The 23,998-nt window shown below is 40.4% G+C and overlaps 1 protein-coding gene across 5 annotated transcripts in view; it reads right to left on the reverse strand.

Annotated features, from left to right (window-relative positions):
• CPNE4 (copine 4) overlaps positions 1-23,998 on the reverse strand; it is a 320,518-nt gene that overhangs the window by 248,746 nt on the left and 47,774 nt on the right. For all 5 annotated transcript variants that reach the window (XM_034760919.1, XM_034760923.1, XM_034760922.1 and 2 more), the window contains one exon: positions 845-1,032. In XM_034760919.1, coding sequence (XP_034616810.1) covers positions 845-1,024 — 180 coding nt within the window. In that variant the 5' untranslated portion in view covers positions 1,025-1,032. The remainder of the gene's footprint in view (positions 1-844; positions 1,033-23,998) is intronic.

Here is a 23,998-nt window from a genome sequence, read left to right on the forward strand (position 1 = left end):
AATTGTCTCATTCTTAAATCATTCTAATCTATGTTACCGTGAAGGATCAGGAGAATCAAAGAGGAATCCTCAAGCAGGCACAAGAGGGAGTACTTTTTAAAAATAAAATCTCTGATATTTCATTATAAATATCACTTACGTGGGAGATTTTCTGAGGCAGAAATGGCAGAGAGGCATCCCACAGACTTATTATGAAGCAGTGGAAACAGTGAGTAATGAAGAATTTATTTGGGAATTGGCTGGATTCCTAAGCTATTCATTTACAAACTGTTTAATGTTTGTTGGGGCTTTTCTGCCTTTTTTTTTGTAATAAAGATGCAGAATTTTGAAAGAAAGTATAATTTTTGCTTATTATGTGGTCTCGATTGAAACACTTTTCATCTTAAAAAAACAAGTTTGTTTTTGTTTGTTTTTTTGGCCAGGGAGGGGAATAGTTATACGACCCTGACTTCTTATCTAGGCTCCAGACAGGGAAAATCCAAAGAATTCTTTAAGGGCTTGATAAAGTCAATGAAAAAACTCCCATTGACTTCAGTGGGCTTTGCATCAGGCTTAAATGATTACATCTATCTAGTATTGTTGCATGCAGTATTGTTGTAGCTGTGTTGATCCAAGGATATTAGAGAGAACAGGTGAGTGAGGTAATATCTTTTATTAGACCAACTTCTGTTGGTGAGAGAGCTCTGTGTAAGCTTGGTCAGAAGTTGGTCCAATAAAAGATATTACCTCACCCATCTTATCGCTCTCACATCTATCTAGCGCATTCATCACCATAGTACTTAACTTGAGCTCTACTGTAGTACCCCAGAGCATCAAGTTCATAAGCATTTTATTGGCCACTTACCTCAAACCACTGCCCATGTGACTGCATTTTCAGGATGACACAGGGATCTGGCTTGGAAAGGGCATCCCGGTCTGATATGCCTTTGCATGCGACTCGCAGCTCTACTTTAGTCAGGCATGGGCTGCTAAAGATTCCCAGGGTATTTGCTGCTGATTCATAGATGTTGCTCATTTTCTGCATTCTCTGTTCTGTGAAGAGAGAAATGGGTTGATCAAAAACAATTTATCCACAGTGCAATCCTTCTGTTCACATGGAAGCTGATCCAATTCTGTGCTGTGCAAAAAAAAAAAAAAAAAAGACTTCCAATTTTATCATGGGTGAGATTCATAGCAAAGTCAAATGAAAATTTCTAGAGTTTTTCTAAACCCTGGAAGATGTCTAAATATAGAATAATAAATAACCTACAAAACTATCAAACTTTCACATTTATAAATTATTAGGCATGATTATTATGGTAGTGCCTAAAGGACAACCAAGAATGTGGCTCTACTGTGCTAGGCACTGTGCAAACACAGATGGTCCTATGTTGAAGAGCTTATAGTCTAAATAGACAAGACAGACATAGGGTGAGGGAAAGAGGTAGGACATACCAGCAAACTGTACAACATGATGGCACCAAACAGCATATTAGTTCCAGAGTTTATTTTGGGTTATGTGTGTTTGGTTAGGTGGGTATTAGCTAAATGGAAAGAAAAGTGAAGGGTAGGAGTGTGAGGGGACAGAGTGATGGAGGTGCAAGTATGGAATGAAACCGTGGTGAAGAGACTGTGAGGAAGGGGAATGGGAAGGGTTGAAGCAAATAGTCAGTCAGTACAGGGCAGAGAAAGTCCAGTCAAAACATAAATCAGATGGAGCCAAACTGAAACCCATCACCCTCACCCCAGAACTTTGGGAAGCTTCAGATCTGAAACTTAACTTCACAATTTTCAACCATCTCTATTTACAGCTGTATTTCTGCCCTTTATAATACATAGCAGCACTTTTCCCCAGGCTGAAGGGCTCATTGGATGTAATTCTGAACATGCCCTCAGAGTCCCTCTATTCAAACCAATACAACATTTTAATTAAATGAGTTTAGCCGTCCTTAGCTCAGTCTCCACTTGGCTGTACGTCGCTTAACAAAAGGTGTGTATTCACTTTAGTACTTCCACATAACCCTACAAAGGGAAAGCCCCTACCATAAAGACGCGACAGTACACATAAAACCTGAATTATATTTACTCTCTACTTCCCATCTTCCTCAGAGCACAATCTCCACAGGTCAGTGTTATATTTATGGCACAGGCAGCAGAGCAAAAGAATGTATATGGGCGAGTCTCATCATTATGGATTGTACGCTCTTCGGGTTGGGAACCATGTCTTAAGAGCTTGTACAGTGCCTGAAAAAATGGGGTCTAAGGGCACTAGCTTAATACAAACAATTAAACAACTATCACCACTCATATTGCAGCTCTAGCTTTTGTTGCCCACAGTCTAACAATGAAGCAGTGGCATCAAAACTGTGATGTGATCTATTGTGCCAATAAGGAATATTGGACCATTTTAGTTCAGTCATGTCATGTCTGAACTTCACAGGTTAATTTGACCTCTCAAATCGGATTCCTCTAATATGTGGCTTGCTATTGTTCAGGTTTTTTTCCCCCCCCAAGATAAGAGCTATAAACGAGTAATTTCACACTCTGCTAGAGAGCAGGATTAACATTACCAGATTATCAATCTGTTTTCTGTGCTCTCTTGAAATCCTCCTCGCTGCCCTCCATGCAACACCCCTATTTTCAGAGGTTCATGTCTGTGGAGAATTGTTTTGATAAAAGCTAACATTTGGTAATTTGGGAAGGAAATTAAAATTGTCCTTCCATTCAGAGTTCAAAAACAATCTGAGCACATCCACAGTATCACCATTAATCTAAAAAGGCACAATTAGTTCAGAAACTTTCAACATTCACAATGAGGAGAGGACAATGACAAGCCAATGCAGAACTTTGAAAGAACGCAGATTAAATATAGGAACACATGTCTAACTGATGAAGCAGAACTCTCTCTCTCTCTCACTAATGACAGATGTGTGTTGTCTATCTACTACAATTCCTCAAATCATTTTCTATCCTCGTCATGGGCAAAAAACTAACCTTTTCATTTCACTGGCTGTTCCAAAATACTGGGGGTGAGGGCTGGAATTCAGTTTAGGTCAAACGAAATTCAAAAACTGAAAAACTTCAATGGATTTGAAAAAAAATCTATTTCAGGTCAAACAAAACATGCTTAAATTTGACTCAAAATGGATTTTTTTTTTTTTTTTTTTTTTTGCATTTGTAAAGGGCTAGATAGCAGCAGTGGCTTCCCCTAAAAGCCTTAGCCCAGTGGTTAGAACATTCAGCAGGGATGTGGGAGACCTAGGTTCAATTCCCCCTTCTGTCTGAGAACGTGAACAGATTTGAAGTTGGATCTCCCACCTTGCAAGACAGTACCCTGACAGGTGTCTATCTCTGGTGTTGAAGCTGTTCCTCTTTGTATAAATAGCCATTGAAGCAGGGAGTTGAATTTTGAACTCCCACACTCTAGGTGAGTACTCTAACCACCCGGGCTAAAAAGTGATTTCACACCTCTTTCCCTGGCCCAGTGATTACTCCTTTTTGTTATGAATGACTATGAAATTTGTTTGTTTATTGTGTTAGTTTTACTGAAACTATTTGGCTAATTTGTGTCAAATACCTGAATAGTTTTTGGTCAACTGAAACTACATTTTTTGTTGAAAAATATTCACCCAGCTCTAGTTACAACCCAATGACCCAATAACCTACTAAATGGTTACCAGACTTTTGCAAGTCTCTGGGTCCTATGTGCTTCTAAGTCAACTGGGTCTGGGTAGAATCTAGTCACTGTTTCTAGCTCTGGGTCTTTAATGCACACTCCTAGCCTTAGACTTCTTGCCTGATACCCTTTCTTGGAACATGGGTGCCAGCACTCAGCTACCCTAGACTCCAAAATCAGTGTCTGGGACTCCCAGTCTCTTCAAAGGCTCCCGCAGAGACCCGCTTTTGCTGGGAGTCCTCTGTTCCTTCTAGAAGCCCAATGTGGTAGGAATGGAGTCTTAGCAAAGGAATATCTTAACCACAATCACTTTCCTCTTAAAAATCACTTAATGTTACAGCTCTTTGAAAAACAACAGAAGTCCTGAGATGCACTTTTCCCTGGTCTGATCTCACCCCATCTGTGTGTCTGAGGTTGGTCAACATTTCAGGCCTGGTGGAATCCATCCTTCCCATTCTCCCCTGAACATCCTGCATGTGGCAATGCTCGGCTCCCCACTGCCTAGCGTAGCACCCCTTCTTAAGTAGTCTCTGTCTTCTTTTGCCATGTGCTTAGCTGGAAATCTCTAATCCCTTCCCCCAGTCAGGCTTGTCACACTGTATAGAAAACCCATTGTTCCATAGGGGTCTGCCAGTAGATGAAAATCATTCAAGGCTATTAACCCCAGATTGCTGCCTTGATAGCTTCTCTGTGGTAGTCCTCCAAAGAGGGATAAAGTGCCTTTCCTGGGCAGGGCAGCTGCCTAGAATGCACTTCAATAAAGTGCCTTGCGTAAGTTAAGACCTGTGTTCAGCACATAATCCAAAATGGTGTTCCTAATCCAAAATGGAGTTCACAATTTGATACACACAAATCCCAAAGTCATGATTGTGGGGGGGGGGGGGGACTGTGACATGTGACAGTATGAGTAATTAAAGCTCTAGTTCAGGAAAGTCTTAAATATGTGCTTAAGTCTCTCCCTATTCAAGAACCGCATGCTTAAGTCAAGCAGCATGCCACAAAATACCACAACCCAAACTGCAAAATATGGCAGAACACATTGTTCAAATTTATAGCATCTTCTGGTCTATATTTAATTTGTCATTACAACCATCTTAGACAGGGTCTGAGAACAGCACATGTTTAAATGCTGTTGTGAATAGGGATCTAAAGAAATTAATATAGCTGACCTTTAAAGGTGAACTATAGGTGACATTTTAAGAGTTTGGTTTGGATAGCACCCAAAAATTTGGAGTATGGATGGGCTTATTAAAGTGTGTCTAATTTTGCCCCCCCCCGGAATGTTATATACGTAACTCTGACTAGCACAGATACCCTAAAATGGTTGTAATCACAAATTACAAGTACACCAGCAATAGTATAAACTTAACCAATATATTCTGCAATTTATTGCTGTGTGGATTATATCATTGTGTGGGATGCTTCTCAGTTAAGTGAAAGGCATATCACAAGCTGACTTGCACAGCTGTGGTTTGAAAACAAGAGGGGATGGACCAGAGACTCACACGGTCACCTCTATTCTGAAGCATTCAAACAAGCCCAAAATTTGTGAACCACTGCTTTGAAGGGAAGAAGATCTCTAGACAGTATGTTGTTGAGGTCGGGTAGGTCAACTACACACCCCATCAGACACTTGGAACAAGTACTACCAAAACCAAAAATCCAAAACAACATGCAGTAACTTTTAAAAAGATATTAAAGCTGTGAGTAACTAACAGAGTTGGTAAAATCTATCATATGGCTAAAAATTACATGAAAAATCATGGCCACAGTGAAGTCAACTGGCGTTTTGCCATTGACTTCCAGGACTCTCTCTCTATTTCTTATGTATCCTTGTTCTATCCCACACAAGCTTCAGTCAGCTATGGCTGAGAGAAGACTGAGGGGGAGATTTTCAAAGGCACAAACAGCAGTTAGATGGCTAACTCCCACTGAAAATCAAGTGGAGTTTGCCAGCAAACTGCCACTTGTGCCTTTGAAAATCTCTGTGTGCCCCTGTAACCCAAACTCATTCAGGAAGTTCTGCAACAATCTCATCCACTACATTTCAAGATATTTTTATTCCTCCGCTATTTCAGTATTTAAATTGATTTGAAAACCAGGTTAATTTTACATCATACACATTTTACATCACTACTGCACAAAGGATGAAATTTCAGTAATCAGTTGATGATGATTAATGATTAACTTAAACCAGATAACTTCAAAACTAGCGAGAAAAAAATCCTGAGAGTAAGAGATGTATTTTTCCTCCACCCCCAGCAATCATAGGCTTTTTTCTGAATGGTGAGTAACTATAAAGTTATATCCCTTTTTAATACCTCAGCCTTTTCCTCAGTTCTTACAAGTACTAAATTTATCAACGAAAAAGATCAAGTTGCAGCCTTATTCTTTTGTTCCATTATATTCTTCTCTTTATATAATCACCAGTTTGGGTTGCTCTACTGATGTCATGTTACCAGGAAACGGGGGACTCATAAAATAGATTTTGAGCCTACAATATGTGGCTAAAAAAAGTATTATTTTTATGGTTCACTTAGAAGTTAGCCTATTATGCAATCTGATAGTCAATTATACAGATATATCCTTGATAGAGGAATAAATTAGAGTATTCATTTTTGCTTGCTACACAATCTTCTCTCTTTGCTTCATTAGTACTTCATTATTCCTTCGAAGTTTATATGGTTTTTGTTCACTGATGAACAGCTACCTTTGAGGGGGAGAGATGGAGTGGATACAAAAGACAAGTGGACTAAGTGGGATGTGAAAGTACCCTCTAGGGTCACATCATGCTGAATTTTTTTGTTCACTGCCATATTCATTCTATTTCATTCCTCTGAAGAAGAGTAAAATGGTGCCTTAGTCAGTGATATGTTGCCAATATTTCAACCCAGGACATCCATATGGATTTTCCTCATTAGCCAGTGATAAACCACATGGACCTTGTAGAGGGGAAATGCAGGTGAAAGGCATGGAGAATTTCTTTATAAGTTTTTCTATGTAAACATAATTTCTGCCTCTGAGGAAAAAGTCAACACCAACTGGCAAACAAACTTACTGATATATTTACCAGTATATGAAACTGTATTATACTAGAAATGTTTACACTTTACATGTTCCAAAAAATATACTGAGTATATTGATAGCATAGGACAGGGTTTAGCTTGTTCAATTTGAAATCAGGAAAGCAGGGGAGACAGTGAGGATCTTAGAGCATGGGTTAAGTTTCCCCCTCAAGAATTATTTTGAAAATACCCAACATCTGGTACAATCAAATGCATTCTAGGAGACAACAATTTGTTCTTTAGAAATAGATTAATGAGCGCTGGGGATAAGTCATCACTGGCAGGGATGATTAAGTAGTCAGGCCCAGATCCACAAAGGTATTTAGGTACCTAAATTCCAGACTTAGGTGCCTAAGTCTTGTGTTTAGGTGCTTAAATTCCAGTTTTGTCTCAATGAGATCCATAAAAACTCCTACCAAACCCTATAGGTACCTAAACTCACTCAGCACTTAAGTTTTTAGAGTAAAGGTTTCCTAGGCACCTATGTTTCAGACTCTGGGCATGTGCACTGCTGCCTTTCTCCAGGTGTCTGGACACCTATCTCCCAGCTAAGCCCCAAAGCAATTCATGAGCTTGGGGAAGATTGGTGTTCAGACTCCTAACTCACATGCAGGGCCCAATCTGATAGGTGGTTTCTGAACACTCTGACCACATCGTGTTCCATTCAAAATCCAGGGAGGGGAATGTGGTGGTAGTACTGCCCACCTTATAACTTTTAGCCTAGAGCTTAGAGCACTGGCCTGGGATATGCCCAATGACTATTCCACTGTGGATAAATGCTTAAATAGTCATTGGGCCAGAGAGAGAGAGAGAGAGAGATACTCTGTAGCCAGTAGTTAGAGTACACACCTGGGAGGTGGGAGACACCAGGTCCAACATCCCAGCTCCAAATCACTCTTTCAGTATTTATCCAAAGTGGAACAGCTTAAAACAGGATAGCTTGAGGGAGCTCAACATCAGACTATCCCATAGCTCAGTGGTTAGAGCACTCCCCAGAGAGATGGGACACCCCTGTTCAAATGCCTTCTCCCCCTCCAGCAGAAAGGATGGAATGGAAGCTAGGTCTCCCACAAACCAGGTGAGCACTCTAACCACTGGGCTAAAAGTTATAAGGTGAGAAGCACGTCCTCCTTCAGCCGTTTTGCATGGAGCAAGGCAGCTGCCTAACTCATTCCCGCAGAAAGTGGCTTAGGTTCCCATTCGTAGATCTCTAGCAGAGATAGACACTTACGTATTACTTTGTCATTTGGGCTACAGGAAGGTGCCTATCTCCAAGAGAAGGGTGGGGATTAACACACACACCTCTGTTTGGCTTCTTCCATTCGATAGCTAAGGCAGCTCCACACCTATTATGCTGGCATTTGTGGATGGTATTCTATGGTGCTTCTCTCTCCCCATTAACTGTATAGGGAGCCTAGGATCCTAAAAAAACAACAAAGAGTCTGGTGGCACCTTAAAGACTAACAGATTTATTTGGGCATAAGCTTTCGTGAGTAAAAACCTCACTTCTTCGGATGCATCTAGGATCCTAACTCATCTTGGAAGATCACCGTATTGTTCCTGTGATTTTCTAGGCACTTAAAAGTTAGGTGCCATGATGCTCAGTGTTGCAACAGCTAAGTATCTTTGTGGGTCCCACTCCAACTGCTTAGATTGAAAGCTCTTTTTGTTCTGTGTTTGTACAGCGCCAAGCATAATGAGCCTGGTTTATGACTAGAGCTGCTAGGTGCTACGGTGACAGATAATAAGTAATAACAGAGAGGCAGTGAACTCTTATCAGATCACCTCAACCTTTCCTTCAACTGTGCGGGGACATTTTTTATGTGGGACTTCCAAGAATCCTCTTTCTGGTGTACGCAGCTTCAAGTAGTGTGGCAATTGTGTATAGTCCAGTTTTAAAGGTGCTGTAATCATTCTGGATGTAGAGTTCAAACAATCTTGGCAGTTGCAGCTGGAATTGGTTGGATGCTGAATCTCAAAAAGTGGGGCCGATAGAGCTTCTAGGCTAAGGGCCTTCTGGCTGTAGTCCTGATGCGAAGTCCACAGCAGTCTTTTCATTGATTTAAATGGGCTTTTAATCAAGCCCTGTGTTACATTGATTATACTGTTACATTGTTTTTTGTGGTTGATTTTATCCAGCTAGAGTCACTGTAGTTAAATTAAAAGGCAATATTGACTGACTGGATTTTGAGAGACATACCGCCTTGCTGCAAATCAGTGGTTTTTAGATGCTTTTATATCACAGTAAATAAGGTTGAGCTCATATTCTGAAAATTAACACGTGCATCCATTCTTAAATATATGCCATACAACAAGATGAATTATTGGTTTTAGGTCAAGTTCTGTTCTCAGATATGCATGGACAGCTCATTGAATTTGATGGGAAATGTGTGCTGTATAGGAGAGAAAATGGGTCTTTTTATACTGTTGCACACCTTAATATCACCATGAAGTAACCATTTATATGGAATCATGGCTCCTTTTATCTTGGTTTTAAAGATTAATAAAGTAGTTAGGTTAAAAATAAATAATCAATTCAAATTTTTACCCAAAATGAGGACCAATCTTCAACCAAATTCTCTTTCAAAATGAATGTGAACTAGCAAATTTAGGACCTGTAAATCACATCCCTGCAGTTCCATCAGTGATATTAACAGCAGACACTGTAGTGTTCACAAACTTGGGTGCTTTTACCACCAGGTCATCTAATCCCATTGACTTAAATGACAAAGGAATACATCAAAGCAACATGGGCAAAACGTTTTACTTGGGAGTCCAGAGTTAATTTAGGTACCTAAATCTATATTGAAATAAATGGGAACTGCAGGTGCTCAGCACTTCTGAAGACCCGGCCACTGATTTAGGTGCCTTATTATCTATTAAGATGCCTAAGGTTAAGCACCCAAGTTTAAAAACATTGGCCTGGCTATATATCTGGAGTACATTGAAAACTAAATGTGTCTTTGTCCCCCTCTAGCATCTGGATAACCTAAAGAGGTCTATGAATCTACTAATGCCTTCAAGCTAAAGCTCAAGTAATAGCTGCTCATGCCTTTAGATCCCCATAGAGCACCTGACCAGGTCAACTGCTGGAGCTTCAGGGATTGAAACCTGGGAGCTAAGGATCTTAATGCATGAGCCTTATTGCTTGGAGTAAAGGTCTATCTATAAGTTTGAAGTCAATAATAAATTCCTAAAACTTGATGTGGTTTAGTCATTAGAGGTGGGACAGAGAGAGAGTTGATTAGTGTGCTATGCTAGCAACCAAAATGACACCATTTAACATTCCAGAAAATGGCTTGCAAGGTAGATTAAAATATCTATTGATGTGTCATGCACTCAATTCAAAGCTATGTGTATAGTGCACCACAAAATTATAACAGGACTTTCAGTTTATTATGAAATAAGTTCAAAATGTTTATCTGAAGCCAACCTTTATATTTTCCTCTGCCCTTTCTGCCTCATTCTGCCCTCCTACACATGCAAAACAAGTGGGAACTTGTATCTGCAGCTGTCTAGGCTAAGTGCAGAGGGACTGCTTCCCAACAGCATCTTGGCATAAGCAAGCAGAGAAATATACATAGTCTGCCTTGAGTTCAGTTCCGTGGATGTACTGAACGTAAGCTAACAAGTGGGTGGAGAATGGGAAAGATACTGAGATAAAAGGCGCTCACTGATGTGTCCTGCATTTTGAAACTGGGTTTGATATTTAGAAACCTATACTCCAGACCAAAGGACAAGCAGATGGATTTAGAGTTTTGATGTTTCCTGACACCATATGTTGAGGGTTGTATTCTGAATCATTTGTTTTACTGGCATCCTGGAAGTGAAGAAGAGGAATCAGAGGGAGCAGGTAACAGCTGTCTGCTTCTGCATTAGTAAACACAAAGGCTGTGTTTCAAAAACAGCTAAATGACATGTCCAGGCTGTGTAGCAGTGGGGAATACTAATCATGGGGCTGTATGAAATGAAGCCTGTTGATGAAAATCCTTCCAATTAGCACAAGAGCTAAAGGCTCTAAAAGTTGCCGTGGTAACTTTTCCCATTTATATATATTTATAACTCATATGCAGTAGACAAGCTTAGCATTCAAAGCATATGAGCAGTTGAACTTCAATTTCTAGATTATTAGGAGTTGAAGCTCATTTATCAGTAGAAAGATAGAGACAATGTATGGAAAACAAAGATCACAATGGAAAGACACCCATTGACTTCTGTGGATTTTGAATCAAGCCCTGGGTGTCTCCACTTGAAGTGATATTAGGACAAGTTGTAGCCAACACAAAAATAGAAACATCCGTCCTTTTATACAGAACCCAATAAGATCAGATCCTTTGTCTTACGTACTATAGTTAGTATACCATATCATCACCTGGCCCTCATGATAATGACAGGAACATTAGGACATGGAAGTCTCCAAAGGTGCAGTTAGCAAACACTTCAATGTCGATAATTTGGGGCCTGATCCAAACCCTATTGAAACTTCCCATTGGCTTCAATGGGTTTTGTATCACTTTCTTGGATCCTTCCAGGCTCCTATTGTACTTTCCACTACCATGAGGCCAAGTGGTATAAAGTAGAATAACTGGAAGATACAAAAATCCATACATGTTGGATGTAAAGGGAAAGCAATTCAACAAGTTGCTCCAGTCTTCTAGTGGGTAAACTTCAGCAGAATATATGTAATCTACTCATTTAGTGGGTTAATATGGCTCAAGTTAGTTATCTTTATTAAAAAAATTAAGTTTGGCAAATATTACACAGACTACTAGTTCTCAGCCTTGTAGGTAGCTACGCCAGTTGCCTGGATTAAGGCCTCAGTATTAAAAGTCAGTGCCCATCGCCTCCTGTTCAACTGCCTGACTTCTGTTCTATAGGGAAGCATGAGTTATTTCAAGCCAAATTTTTGTGTACCTGGGCTCCTCTGCATCTTAGAGTATGTGTCGTTGAGGAAGAGATGATCCACCAGCACACTGACTCATTAAGGCCCTGATTTACCAAGATAATTAAGCAAGTGCCAAATTTTGAGCACATGCTTAGTTAGGCACCTGCTTAAGTACCTTGTTGAATCTGGGCCCAAGGTAGGCAGGAAGGAGGGAGGCCAGAGTACTAGTCCTGCTGAAAAGAATAACCAGTACAATCAGAGCCAGTCCTAGGCATAAGCAGACTAAGCAATTGCTTAGGGCTCCAAGAGGCTCAAGGGGCCCCCCTATTAATTATTAGTATGTGTTGTGGGGGGGGGGGGCACAAATAGTCCTGCTTAGGGCCACCAATGGGCTAACACCGGCACTGTGTGCTATTAATGTGTGCCAGTGATTAGGAATCACTAACAAACCACAGAAACGAAGTCTCCCCTCACTGCACTTGTTAGTTCTCACTGTAATTTATCGCTCAACAGTGCTTTGCACTGCAACTCTTTTCAGAGGATCTGAAAGTGATTCATTAAGATTCATTTTAAAACATACCTTTGTGATGTCCATATAACGGTACCCTTTCACAGGTGAATGAACCAGAGAAGAACAGAGAGGTTAAGAGATTTATTTGTTCATTCTCTCTCATGGTCCTTTTTTTATTGGTTATAATGGGAATGCAAGTCTCCTCTCTCATATATACATAAAGATAATTTTCGTGTGTTTGGTATCAGGCTCTGACGAAAACTCTCACCTGGACTGAAGTCTTATGTAATATATGAACATTAGAAATGCTTTTCAAAAATGCCATGACATGCTAAAGACAATATTTAGGGTGGGGGGGCTTACTTTTTACATGCGTGTTAATGCATCCCCCCATTTGTGATTTGTAGTAGCAGCACACACTTCGCCTGTTTGGCTAATCAGCACACTATTCTATTCATTATTTTCTTTTGTGGTCTGGATAGGAATTAGGTTTTTGAGAGATTGGGAACCGAGCCAAAGACTCCTGACTTCCAGCCCCTTCTCTAACCACTGCACAAGGCTATTTCCTAAAAGTAGCAGCTAATTTACCCTTTACATCCCAGCTCTGATCAACTTCTATATTTATATAAATTGCTACAAAAATTAAAATGAGGTAGTTAATAATGGCAAAATGCAAAGTGTCGACACCAAGTTGAATATAAATTACCATTTAATGAGAGAAGTTGATAGGTTAAGTGGATCCTTCCAAAGGAGAGAAAATGCTGTGAAAAATATTTTTTATCCCTCTTGATTCTTTGAGACTCAAGCAACAATCCAAAAAGATGATTTCAAGTGACAGTTACTGAAAAACTGCAGAAACTCTTCACAAAATGAGCAACAGAAATGAATTCAATAAACAAGGAGGATCAGGAGAATCCTTGATTGTGTTATTGCAAACATCGGACAGCTCTCATACCATAGGTAATTTAGTCTGGCAGAAGGGTAGAAGGTCTCAGAACAAAATGCTGACAGTGTAAATGGAAATATACACACACTGACAATTCAAAAGGACTCATCATAGAAAAAGCTGGTTCAATTACAAGGGTATAAAAGAAAGCCACTGGAAGGAAATTAAGACATCTGATATATGACAAAATAAGGTATAAGAATGTATCACATCTACCTAATACTTTGTTTCACCTAAATGAGAGAAAACCACATGAATAGCTAAGACACTGATCCTGCAAAGAGTTGCGCACATACTTAGTTTTATATGGGGTGAGTAGTCCCATCGAAATCAACAGATTTACTCTCAGTGTGTAATGTCTAGTGTGATTAAGTTATTTCTATATCAGGGCCTAATGATGTACTTTCCTTTACAGATGCAAGCTTAAGATTTCACCTTGTTACCAAAATGTGTAGTAGACACCACTGTGGTCTCTCTCTCTTCTGAACCAATGCAACAGTTGGTTTGACCCTATGCTGTCGTAATCTGTAGAAGTTCAGAAAACTGGAATGTATTAAAATCTAGAGGCAGGAGAAAATTATATTTCAAATAGCTCAGAAAAATCTGAACATCTTTTACAGAGATAAATGCAGACAAACTGGTCGTTTTCTGTAGGAAGACAATAGCAGGTAGAGGTCAGAGATGTATGAACACACTTTCAGCTGGTGGAGTCAGAGGGGACAGAGGGTCACAGGGTCTGGTCCTCCACAGGCTTGGATTTTACAGGTAAACAGTGAAACTCTGATTTACGTTGATTGCACTTGTATCAGTTACTAGATTTACATCCACCTTTCCTGTGGCAAGCTGGTTTACAGCATGCTTTACGTGTAGGGAGGGTATTTTAATGCTGTTTATATTATTACTACTGTTCCTCTAGTAGTCAGCGTATAGCTTCTCAGTATTGTTTCTACTTAGGTTCTCATACCACATCATCAGTGTGGTGTTATAACATGATAGTTGAGTGCATCTTTTTGGGAACATTGTAGGATCCTGGTTGAAAAGAGGTTGACTCATCTGCTGGGATACAAGAACAATAGCTTCCACCAGTAACAACCATTATGCCTTCAAATTAAGTCTTGCTTCCATGACTCTGGTTGTGCAAAATCTTCATTTAAAGTCCAGTATTGCCAACCTCAAGCATTCAAAAATCATGAGTCAGGCTCCCCAAAACCATGAGATTTGTAAAAATAATAATAATAATAATAATAAAAATGTTGGTGCTCTTTTTATTTGCCTTCTGGTTTCTTTTTGAACATTTTACCCTCTATGTTTCTAGGAAAATAAAGTGTTATTGTTGTCAATCTCATAATAGAGACACTGCTGGGAAAGAGAGATACCTCTGAGCCTTTTGGAACATTTCCACAATTGGATTGTCCCTAAAACTTTTTTTGTAAAGGGAACTGATGAACATATACAGCAGATTTGTTCTTCCTGTGAAATCTAAATGTCACCATCAATCTTTGTTAGCAGGTACCAACAACAAAAGGGTAAAAGAATTCAGCTCTGCTGTTTTGTGCAGTGACTAAATAATGCACCTGAAATTAAGTAAAATCCAATAAGGAGACACGCCATGTTATTGGAAGAAGTTCCATTGCTGACAGCCACACAAATTATTGCACAGAAAGGGCTCTAGATATTGTTGATCTTGACATTAAACACAACGCTATTTGGTAGGGGAACAGCACGTGAAAATTCACATTGAACAATCAACGGCTGTAGGCTCCAGGCAGATAGCACGTTTGCACCTTGTGTCTCTGCTATTTTGATCAGCATTTAAAAGGCAAACAGAAATAAATGGTCAAAAGCTAAATGTCCTAGTCACTGCAGTAGGCTTGATCAAGGTAACTAATAATGCAAGTGCTCCATGAATTTAGATTTTAAAAGCAGTCCTGAGCTTTCTCCCAGATCCTGTAATCACTGTCAAAGTGATTTCCCCTCTACCCCTCCCAGCTGCTTCATAGAAAATCATCAGCCTTTGAAGGAAGCATAAAAATAGAAAATATCACCTGACCGCAAGTTTTCGGTTCTTCAAAATGTTGTTTTAATATCAAAGACAAGAGGGCAAATTCCACCGAAAGATCCTTCCCTGTTCATTGTATGTTTCGTCTTTGGAAATCAGGTGTCGCATTTTAAATGGGAACATGTGTTACGGTCTTAGGAAGTTGCTTAGCTTTAAGCTCTTAATGCTGTACACTGTATAAAGCACAGCTGGAGAGTTTAAGGTATTTGATGCACCAGAAACAATGCTTACTGAAGAGACAAAAACCTATATTTACCCAGCTTTAAGGACCTGATTCTCATTTGTACAAAGATCCCTTTCCACCACCACTCTGGTAGTGAAAAGAGGTCTTGCAGCGGGTGAAAATGTAATTAAAAAAGGAATATTATTTCCAAGCAGCCAGTGGGAGAGGGGACTCCTCCCTTGGTTAGATTCCCCCGCCCCAAAACTCAAATTTTCCTAAGAAGACTGCTATGTGATTTTTTTCTTTTTGGGATGAGAGGGGGAGGATGAGATGAGAACCGTACATCAGATCAGAATAGCATAAGAAGGAGCTGAAAAATTCACAGCTATGCAACTACCACCACTAGTGCCAGCCAGTGAGTCCACACGGAGTTGATTAACTCTCCAATGACCATATTTTCAGAATCAAAAGCTGGGATACTTTTTGCAGCAACATTTTTAGTGTAGCAAATTACTCGTGCCAGAGACAAAAGTTCACTCTTAAAAAAAGTATGCTAGTGTCACTACTGTGAGCTTCAGACTCAACAGCAACACTTACATATTTTTTTCAGAAAGCACTTTTTTAAATAACCTAGTGTCTGCTTGAGTTTATATTAAACACTGTACAAATGCCATCAATGCTCACACTGATCAAAAGGTCTGCCTTAATAAAATAAGACGTTCAACTTTTAACTGAACGCTTCTTCCATGAGACTGTTTATTCCTGGTAAATAGAACAAACTTTACTTCAGACAGCAAGAGCAAGAGCAATGGTCTTGAACAAACAATTCTTGAGTTAAAAAAAGCTTTGATCGATTGAAAAAACAGAACATTATAGGTATCCTAAATATGGGTGGTGGAACACCAGGACATCAGAATAAAAAGTGGGACTTTCCTGGAAAACACGGAACGTAGCCAGATAAAAGTACGGAATTTGACTGATAAGCAAATAGGGCTCTATCAGCTAGATTAAACCCAAAATAAAATGGCAGGCCTCCCACAGGATGGCTATTTGGATAACAGAAGTCAAAATAGACCACAGTGGGTGTAGTGGTAAATACTTAAATTATGCTGGGTGTTGGGCAAACTTAGAAAGGAGACAGTTCTTTCCCAGAAGGGCAAATTACACAGGAATAAGAAAATAACAAAGTAAGGGAAACATGAATGCCCTACCTGACCCCCGACCCCATGTGTCCAGCCAGGTTACCTATTGGTTTGAAATATGAATATATATATATATATATATATACACACACACACACACACACACACACACACACACACACACACACACACCATTGAATAGAAAAAATACAAAGGAAGGTCTTATAAATCCTGAGGAAAGATAATTTCTGTACTTTACAGAAATTCAAATCATTCCTTTAAAGTGAAAATAAAGGTGCAAAACCAGACACTTCCTGTAAATGAGACCACAGCACCTTCTCACAATTACCATTCTCCTCTCAATACTCAATAGACATTCGGCACTTGATTGAAAGGAGCTTGTAACACCACATTCACATCCCCTCTCTCTAGAGCAGAAACACCAAAATGGTGATGCTCAGAATCCTGACACTTATATAAAAAGGATGTCATTTCCAAAATCAAGGTGGAAAAGACTCAGTGTATGTGTCCCAGGAGTAACCATGCTAGCCTTTCTCACGAAGAGTACCACTGATGAGTAAATTGTAGTTCTTCTGCATATTTGGAGCTCACAGCACTAAAAACCAAGAACAGTGTACAACACAGAAACTAAGCGCTCAAAGCAATCTGTTCCCTATACAGATATTTATGTCTGGATTTTAATTTTAAACTAGCAAACAAGTATGTTTTATATCTGTAATTAACCAATAATCTATATGCACAAATACTTCATGCAAATGCCACCACATCAATAATCAGTACCCAGATTCTAGAGTATCTGCAATACATAGGAACTTCAAAAACACATTAGATCTTTTTCCCTAACTGTTCACTGATCCTGTGCACGTTTCCAACTGTAATGATGTCAAGTGGCTTGGTAACTTTAAAAAACATTAATTCATATAACTGCTTGTGCTATGCATGAAAGGTCTTTGGTTTACATAAGGGTCACATGAACCTACACAAGGTCTCTTATACAAAATGTTAGGTGAGAATAGAACTGAAAGGTTCCTATGAGTCTGGAACCCAAGGCCTCGCTGTCCTTCTCCTTTCTAGGAGAAGGCCTAAACCTCAGACTGGTATAAACATACTTAAAAAAAAATAAGCTAGACTTAAACAACAGCAATATAATTAATAGAAAAGTGTGTTTTCCCACAATATTTTGAGGTAAATTCTCAATAACAGGACCTCAAAGTAATTGAAGGCATCAAAAAGCTGACAAATATCTCTCTTTCTGCTCCAGATACATTATGAGCCATCGAACCCAGCTCCAGAGACTCTTGAGGAAAGTATTGCAAAACTCCTCAATCATTCTGAAAATACTGAGCCCTCATATACGGTCCTGTCATTTTGTTAATCATAAATTATGTTTGCCACACGGAATAATAATTCAGTATTAGCCTGACGATTGATGTATGAAGTGTCCTCTGTCCCACAGCAAGGATGCAAATTATATACATTTTTGCCTGGTGCAAAGATTTGGTTATATGAACATCCTGCTGCTCATGTGCTGAAGCACTGATTCTATAATTATGTTGAATCCATACGCAGAGTGGTTAGTTTTCAAAACTGTCCCAACTTTAGAGAAAATACATCAGCAGATGACTGAACAGGAATATTATGTCAGACTCATACATCAAAGTAAGCTGTTGCTTGGATGATGCATTACACTAAAATTATTCCTATATATCAGCAGAGTATTGTTGTTCTAATGATGCATTTGTGTAATACATTATTAAAGTGAGACACAACAATGATGGATACCTCAGAAGTTAGCTTAATTCAAGGGAGAAAGAATCCAGGTGCAGATTCAGTCATTACAGGATGAAACCCATCACACATACGGCATAGTGAAAGACACCTTCTTGGCACCAGGTGAAAAGGGTGAGACTAAAGTAGATTTTCTGACAATATTTCCAGTGCCTCAGGTTCTGAGTTTGACCCTGTCCAGGGACGTGGGCATTTCTGAATAGGATGAACACTGATAACACTGGTCTACAATTTTTTGAGAAGTCATCTGCTTCAGAGATAAAATGTGCTATTTATTATGTATTTTGATGTGCTGAATTCAAATATGACAATTAAAACAACTGATTGGCTACAGTTTCTAAGATATTTAAGTTTTTACATTTTATGTCTATGTATATTGTGTAGATAGTAGAGTTTTAATCATAAATTGTAAACCTAGGTCTTTTCATGTGTTTATGGTTGCTTTACATGATAATATTTCACCTGTCCTGTTTATGTAACACTTTAAAAATCAGCAAAAGGGTTATATAAATAAAATTTATTATGAAACAAAAGGCACAAAACTATTATGTACATAATTTAGTCCTATTCAGTGTCTACTCGGCGCTTCTTGGCTTGTCTCTTGTATTCATTAAATGGAGCATCTCTTGTCACTGTCCAGCAATAGTCTGCAAGCATTGATGGGCTCCATTTGCCCTGATAGCGTTTCTCCATTGTTGCAATGTCCTGGTGAAATCGCTCGCCGTGCTCGTCACTCACTGCTCTGCAGTTCGGTGGGAAAAAAATCTAGATGAGAGTGCAAAAAATGTATCTTTAGTGGCATGTTGCAACCAAGGCTTTTGTATGCCTGGAGGAGGTTTTCCACCAACAACCTATAGTTGTCTGCCTTGTTGTTTCCGAGAAAATTTATTGCCACTAACTGGAAGGCTTTCCATGCCGTCTTTTCCTTGCCTCGCAATTCATGGTCAAATGCATCATCTCGAAGAAGTTCACGAATCTGAGGACCAACAAAGACACCTTCCTTTATCTTAGCTTCACTTAACCTTGGAAATTTTCCATGGAGGTACTTGAAAGCTGCTTGTGTTTTGTCAATGGCCTTGACAAAGTTCTTCATCAGACCCAGCTTGATGTGTAAGGGTGGTAACTAAATCTTCCTTGATTCAACAAGTGGTGGATGCTGAACACTTTTCCTCCCAGGCTCCAATGACTGTCGGAGTGGCCAATCTTTCTTGATGTAGTGGGAATCTCTTGCACGACTATCCCATTCGCAGAGAAAACAGCAGTACTTTGTGTATCCAGTCTGCAGACCAAGCAAGAGAGCAACAACCTTCAAATCGCCACAAAGCTGCCACTGATGTTGGTCATAGTTTATGCACCTCAAAAGTTGTTTCATGTTGTCATAGGTTTCCTTAACCATAGTGGTTATACTGCACTTTTGTGATGCAAAAGTCACTTCACCACAAACATAGCAGAAGTTATCTGCACTGTTCACACAAGTACGAGGCATCTCTGCTCACTTTGGCTAAACAGAAATGTGTCACTTTGCAAAATCAAACACTGACAAATAAGAGAGCACGACACTGTATGATTTCTAGAGCTGATATAGGGCAATTTGTTCAGCAGAGTGATGTAAGCTTCGTTATGATTGCATCATCCATGACTTCTAGGAATAACATGATGCAATTCATATCATGTATGATGCAATACCAGCTTCAGATTGCATCATTCTTTGTTTTGCCTAAAAAGCAAGTACTGTCCAAACCCAGTCATAGATTTATTCATAGATCCAGTCAAAGATGTATTTTAGTCATTTCTGGTTTAAATTGAGATCCCTTCCCTTTATAACTCACTTATCCTCCGCCATTCCCAAGTCAAGGGTCGTATATACTGCCCCAATAGCATATCTTGAAAACTAGAGCCAATCAACAATTTTAAGCATCATTTTTGTTCTCAGTGACCCAGAATTAGTAAAGTTTGACTACATTCATTTCAGAAGCATTTTGGCTGTAGAGCAGTGTAATGGCTCCCAAAAAGCTGAGGAACTTGTCACTTTTGAGAAATTAGCTACTGCACAGTATTTCTTATGCGGCTACTGCCTCGAATATGGACTTTCAGCTCGCATTTTCCCTTCCTCCTGCTCCCCCATCCCCCCATTTCTATGCAATTTATGTTCTATCTGCAATTACACCTGAAAATGCTCGTTTCACCAGACTTGGTATCTTCTTCTCCTTATTAGTCTTTCATAGACATAATAGTATCACCAGTTGGGATAAGCTTACGAAGATATGACTTAGACCCACTTTATTTAAATTGCATAAAATCTGACTGTCACAAAAGAAACGTAACATAAAATGGGCTCCTGAAATCTCAACCAACATTAAAGCCCGTTAATTCAGGTTCTGAGGGCAGTGTGTTCTGATACTGCCACCCTGTACGTCCTAGCAGAAGTAAAATGCAAGCTACTGCTTTAGGCCTTTTATATGGCTGAGTTAGGCCCACTGCCTCAGTTCCTGTTGAATGCTTATCTGTGACTCTTTAAATTAGCCATTGCAGGACTAGCTGCTACTAGGGTGACCAGATGTCTCAATTTTATAGGGATTGTTCTGATATTCGGGGTTGTGTCTTATACAGGCCCGATTACCCCATCCCGATTTTTCACACTTGCTATCTATCACCCTAGCTGCTACCTAATAGAAGCTGTTATAAGGGAGTGGCTAGTTTGATTTGTTAAACAGATTCTGGATTACGCGAAAAAAGTCACTGCCATTTTCTCAACTATGGGTTGATAATATGGCCAGAAGAGAGAGATTTAGCTTTCCGGGGAAGACTCCAGACACCCCTCCCCTCTAGATAAGCTGCAGCCAGAATGCATCATTCAGGTATCTGCTGAGAGTTGCATATATAAATCTGTACACGGGGATCAGTTATTGTGCACAAAAACAACTTTGATTGGTCCTGCACAAATGCTGTATGTTTCTGAGTACCATCTACTAGCACACTGCGTATTAACATGCATACAGCATCTCTTCTGTGGAGCACTCTCATAACAATCCACAAATTCTCTAGTTTGGGCACACCTAAATGGGGACACTCGGGAAAGTTAAAGTGAATTAATTAGAGATGTGAATTTAGTGTGCTAAAGAAACTGATTCTCTCTTTCATGGTCTGGGGAAGGAATGAAAAGAGACAACACTGCAGTGATTTGGGGAGACACATATACATTGTTAAGAACCATTCATATTCTTCTGATCACACCCACATGTGCACTGATCAGAAATGATGGGCAGGGCAGGGAAGGCATGGATATTTGCAAGGTCTGGATAGAATTCTCACCCTCCCTTTTCAGGAGCTCATCTTCTGCACAAGAGAAAAGGAAATGGAAAGAAACTCCATTCTTTGGTATGAAAGTTCCCCGGGGCATAGGCGCCGATTCTGTGGGTGCTCCGGGGCTGGAGCACCCACAGGGAAAAATTAGTGGGTGCTCTGCACCCACTGGCAGCCAAGCTCCCTTCACCCCCTGTCAAGGCTGTAGCCCCACTTTGAACTTTAGGGTACAAAATGTGGGGGCCTGCATGAAGACTTCTAAGCTTAACTACCAGCTTAGCTCTGGTCCGCTGCCACCATCTCAAGGCTAATTCCCTTCCCTGGGAAGGCTTGAGAAACCTTTCACCAATTCCCTGGTGAATACAGATCCAAACCCCTTGGATCTAAAAACAAGGAAAAATCAATCAGGTTCTTAAAAAGAAGGCTTTTAATTAAAGAAAAAGGTAAAAATCATCTCTGTAAAATCAGTATGGAAAATAACTTCACAGGGTAATCAAACTTAAATTGCTCAGAGGACTCCCCTCTAGTCTTAGGTTCAAAGTACAGCAAACAAAGATAGCAACAGAGGGTCCTGTGGCACCTTTGAGACTAACAGAAGTATTGGGAGCATAAGCTTTCGTGGGTAAGAACCTCACTTCTTCAGATGCAAGTAATGGAAATCTCTAGAGGCAGGTATATATCAGTGTGGAGATAACGAGGTTAGTTCAATCAGGGAGGGTGAGGTGCTCTGCTAGCAGTTGAGGTGTGAACACCAAGGGAGGAGAAACTGTTTCTGTAGTTGGATAGCCATTCACAGTCTTTGTTTAATCCTGATCTGATGGTGTCAAATTTGCAAATGAACTGGAGCTCAGCAGTTTCTCTTTGGAGTCTGGTCCTGAAGTTTTTTTGCTGTAAGATGGCAACCTTTACATCTGCTATTGTGTGGCCAGGGAGGTTGAAGTGTTCTCCTACAGGTTTTTGTATATTGCCATTCCTGATATCTGACTTGTGTCCATTTATCCTCTTGCGTAGTGACTGTCCAGTTTGGCCAATGTACATAGCAGAGGGGCATTGCTGGCATATGATGGCATATATAACATTGGTGGACGTGCAGGTGAATGAGCCGGTGATGTTGTAGCTGATCTGGTTAGGTCCAGTGATGGTGTTGCTGGTGTAGATATGTGGGCAGAGTTGGCATCGAGGTTTGTTGCATGGGTTGGTTCCTGAGTTAGAGTTGTTATGGTGCGGTGCGTGGTTGCTGGTGAGAATATGCTTAAGGTTGGCAGGTTGTCTGTGGGCGAGGACTGGCCTGCCTCCCAAGGTCTGTGAAAGTGAGGGATCATTGTCCAGGATGGGTTGTAGATCACTGATGATGCGTTGGAGAGGTTTAAGCTGAGGACTGTAGGTGATGGCCAGTGGAGTTCTGTTGGTTTCTCTTCTGGGCCTGTCTTGTAGCAGGAGGCTTCTGGGTACACGTCTGGCTCTATTGATTTGTTTCTTTATTTCCTTGTGTGGGTATCGTAGTTTTGAGAATGCTTGGTGAAGATCTTGTAGGTGTTGGTCTCTGTCTGAGGGGTTGGAGCAGATGCGATTGTACCTCAGTGCTTGGCTGTAGACGATGGATTGTGTGGTGTGACCGGGGTGGAAGCTGGAGGCATGAAGGTAGGCGTAGCGGTCGGTGGGTTTTCGGTATAGGGTGGTGTTAATGTGGCCATCGCTTATTTGTACGGTGGTGTCCAGGAAGTGGACCTCCCGTGTAGATTGGTCCAGGCTGAGGTTGATGGTGGGGTGGAAGCTGTTGAAAGCATGGTGGAATTCTTCCAGGGCCTCCTTCCCATGGGTCCAGATGATGAAGATGTCATCAATATAGCGTAGGTAGAGAAGGGGCATGAGTGGACGGGAGCTGAGGAAGCGTTGTTCCAGGTCAGCCATAAAAATGTTGGCATATTGTGGGGCCATGCGTGTGCCCATAGCGGTGCCACTGGTCTGGAGGTATATATTGTCACCAAATTTGAAATAATTGTGTGTGAGGATAAAGTCACAGAGCTCAGCAATAAGTTGTGCTGTGTCATCATCAGGGATACTGTTCCTGACAGCTTGTATTCCATCTGTATGTGGGATGTTAGTGTAGAGAGCTTCTACATCCATGGTGGCTAGGATGGTGTTTTCTGGGAGGTCACCAATGCATTGTAGTTTCCTCAGGAAATCTGTGGTGTCACGGAGATAGCTGGGAGTGCTGGTGGCGTAGGGTCTGAGTAGGGAGTCCACATATCCAGACAGTCCTTCAGTGAGAGTGCCAATGCCCGAGATGATGGGGCGTCCAGGATTTCCAGGTTTGTGGATCTTAGGTAGTAGATAGAATAACCCCGGTATAAACAGTTTCTCCTCCCTTGGTGTTCACACCTCAACTGCTAGCAGAGCACCTCACCCTCCCTGATTGAACTAACCTCGTTATCTCCACACTGATATATACCTGCCTCT

This window comes from Trachemys scripta, chromosome 2 (genome assembly GCF_013100865.1).
Source record: "Trachemys scripta elegans isolate TJP31775 chromosome 2, CAS_Tse_1.0, whole genome shotgun sequence".
Taxonomy (NCBI): Eukaryota; Metazoa; Chordata; order Testudines; family Emydidae; genus Trachemys; species Trachemys scripta.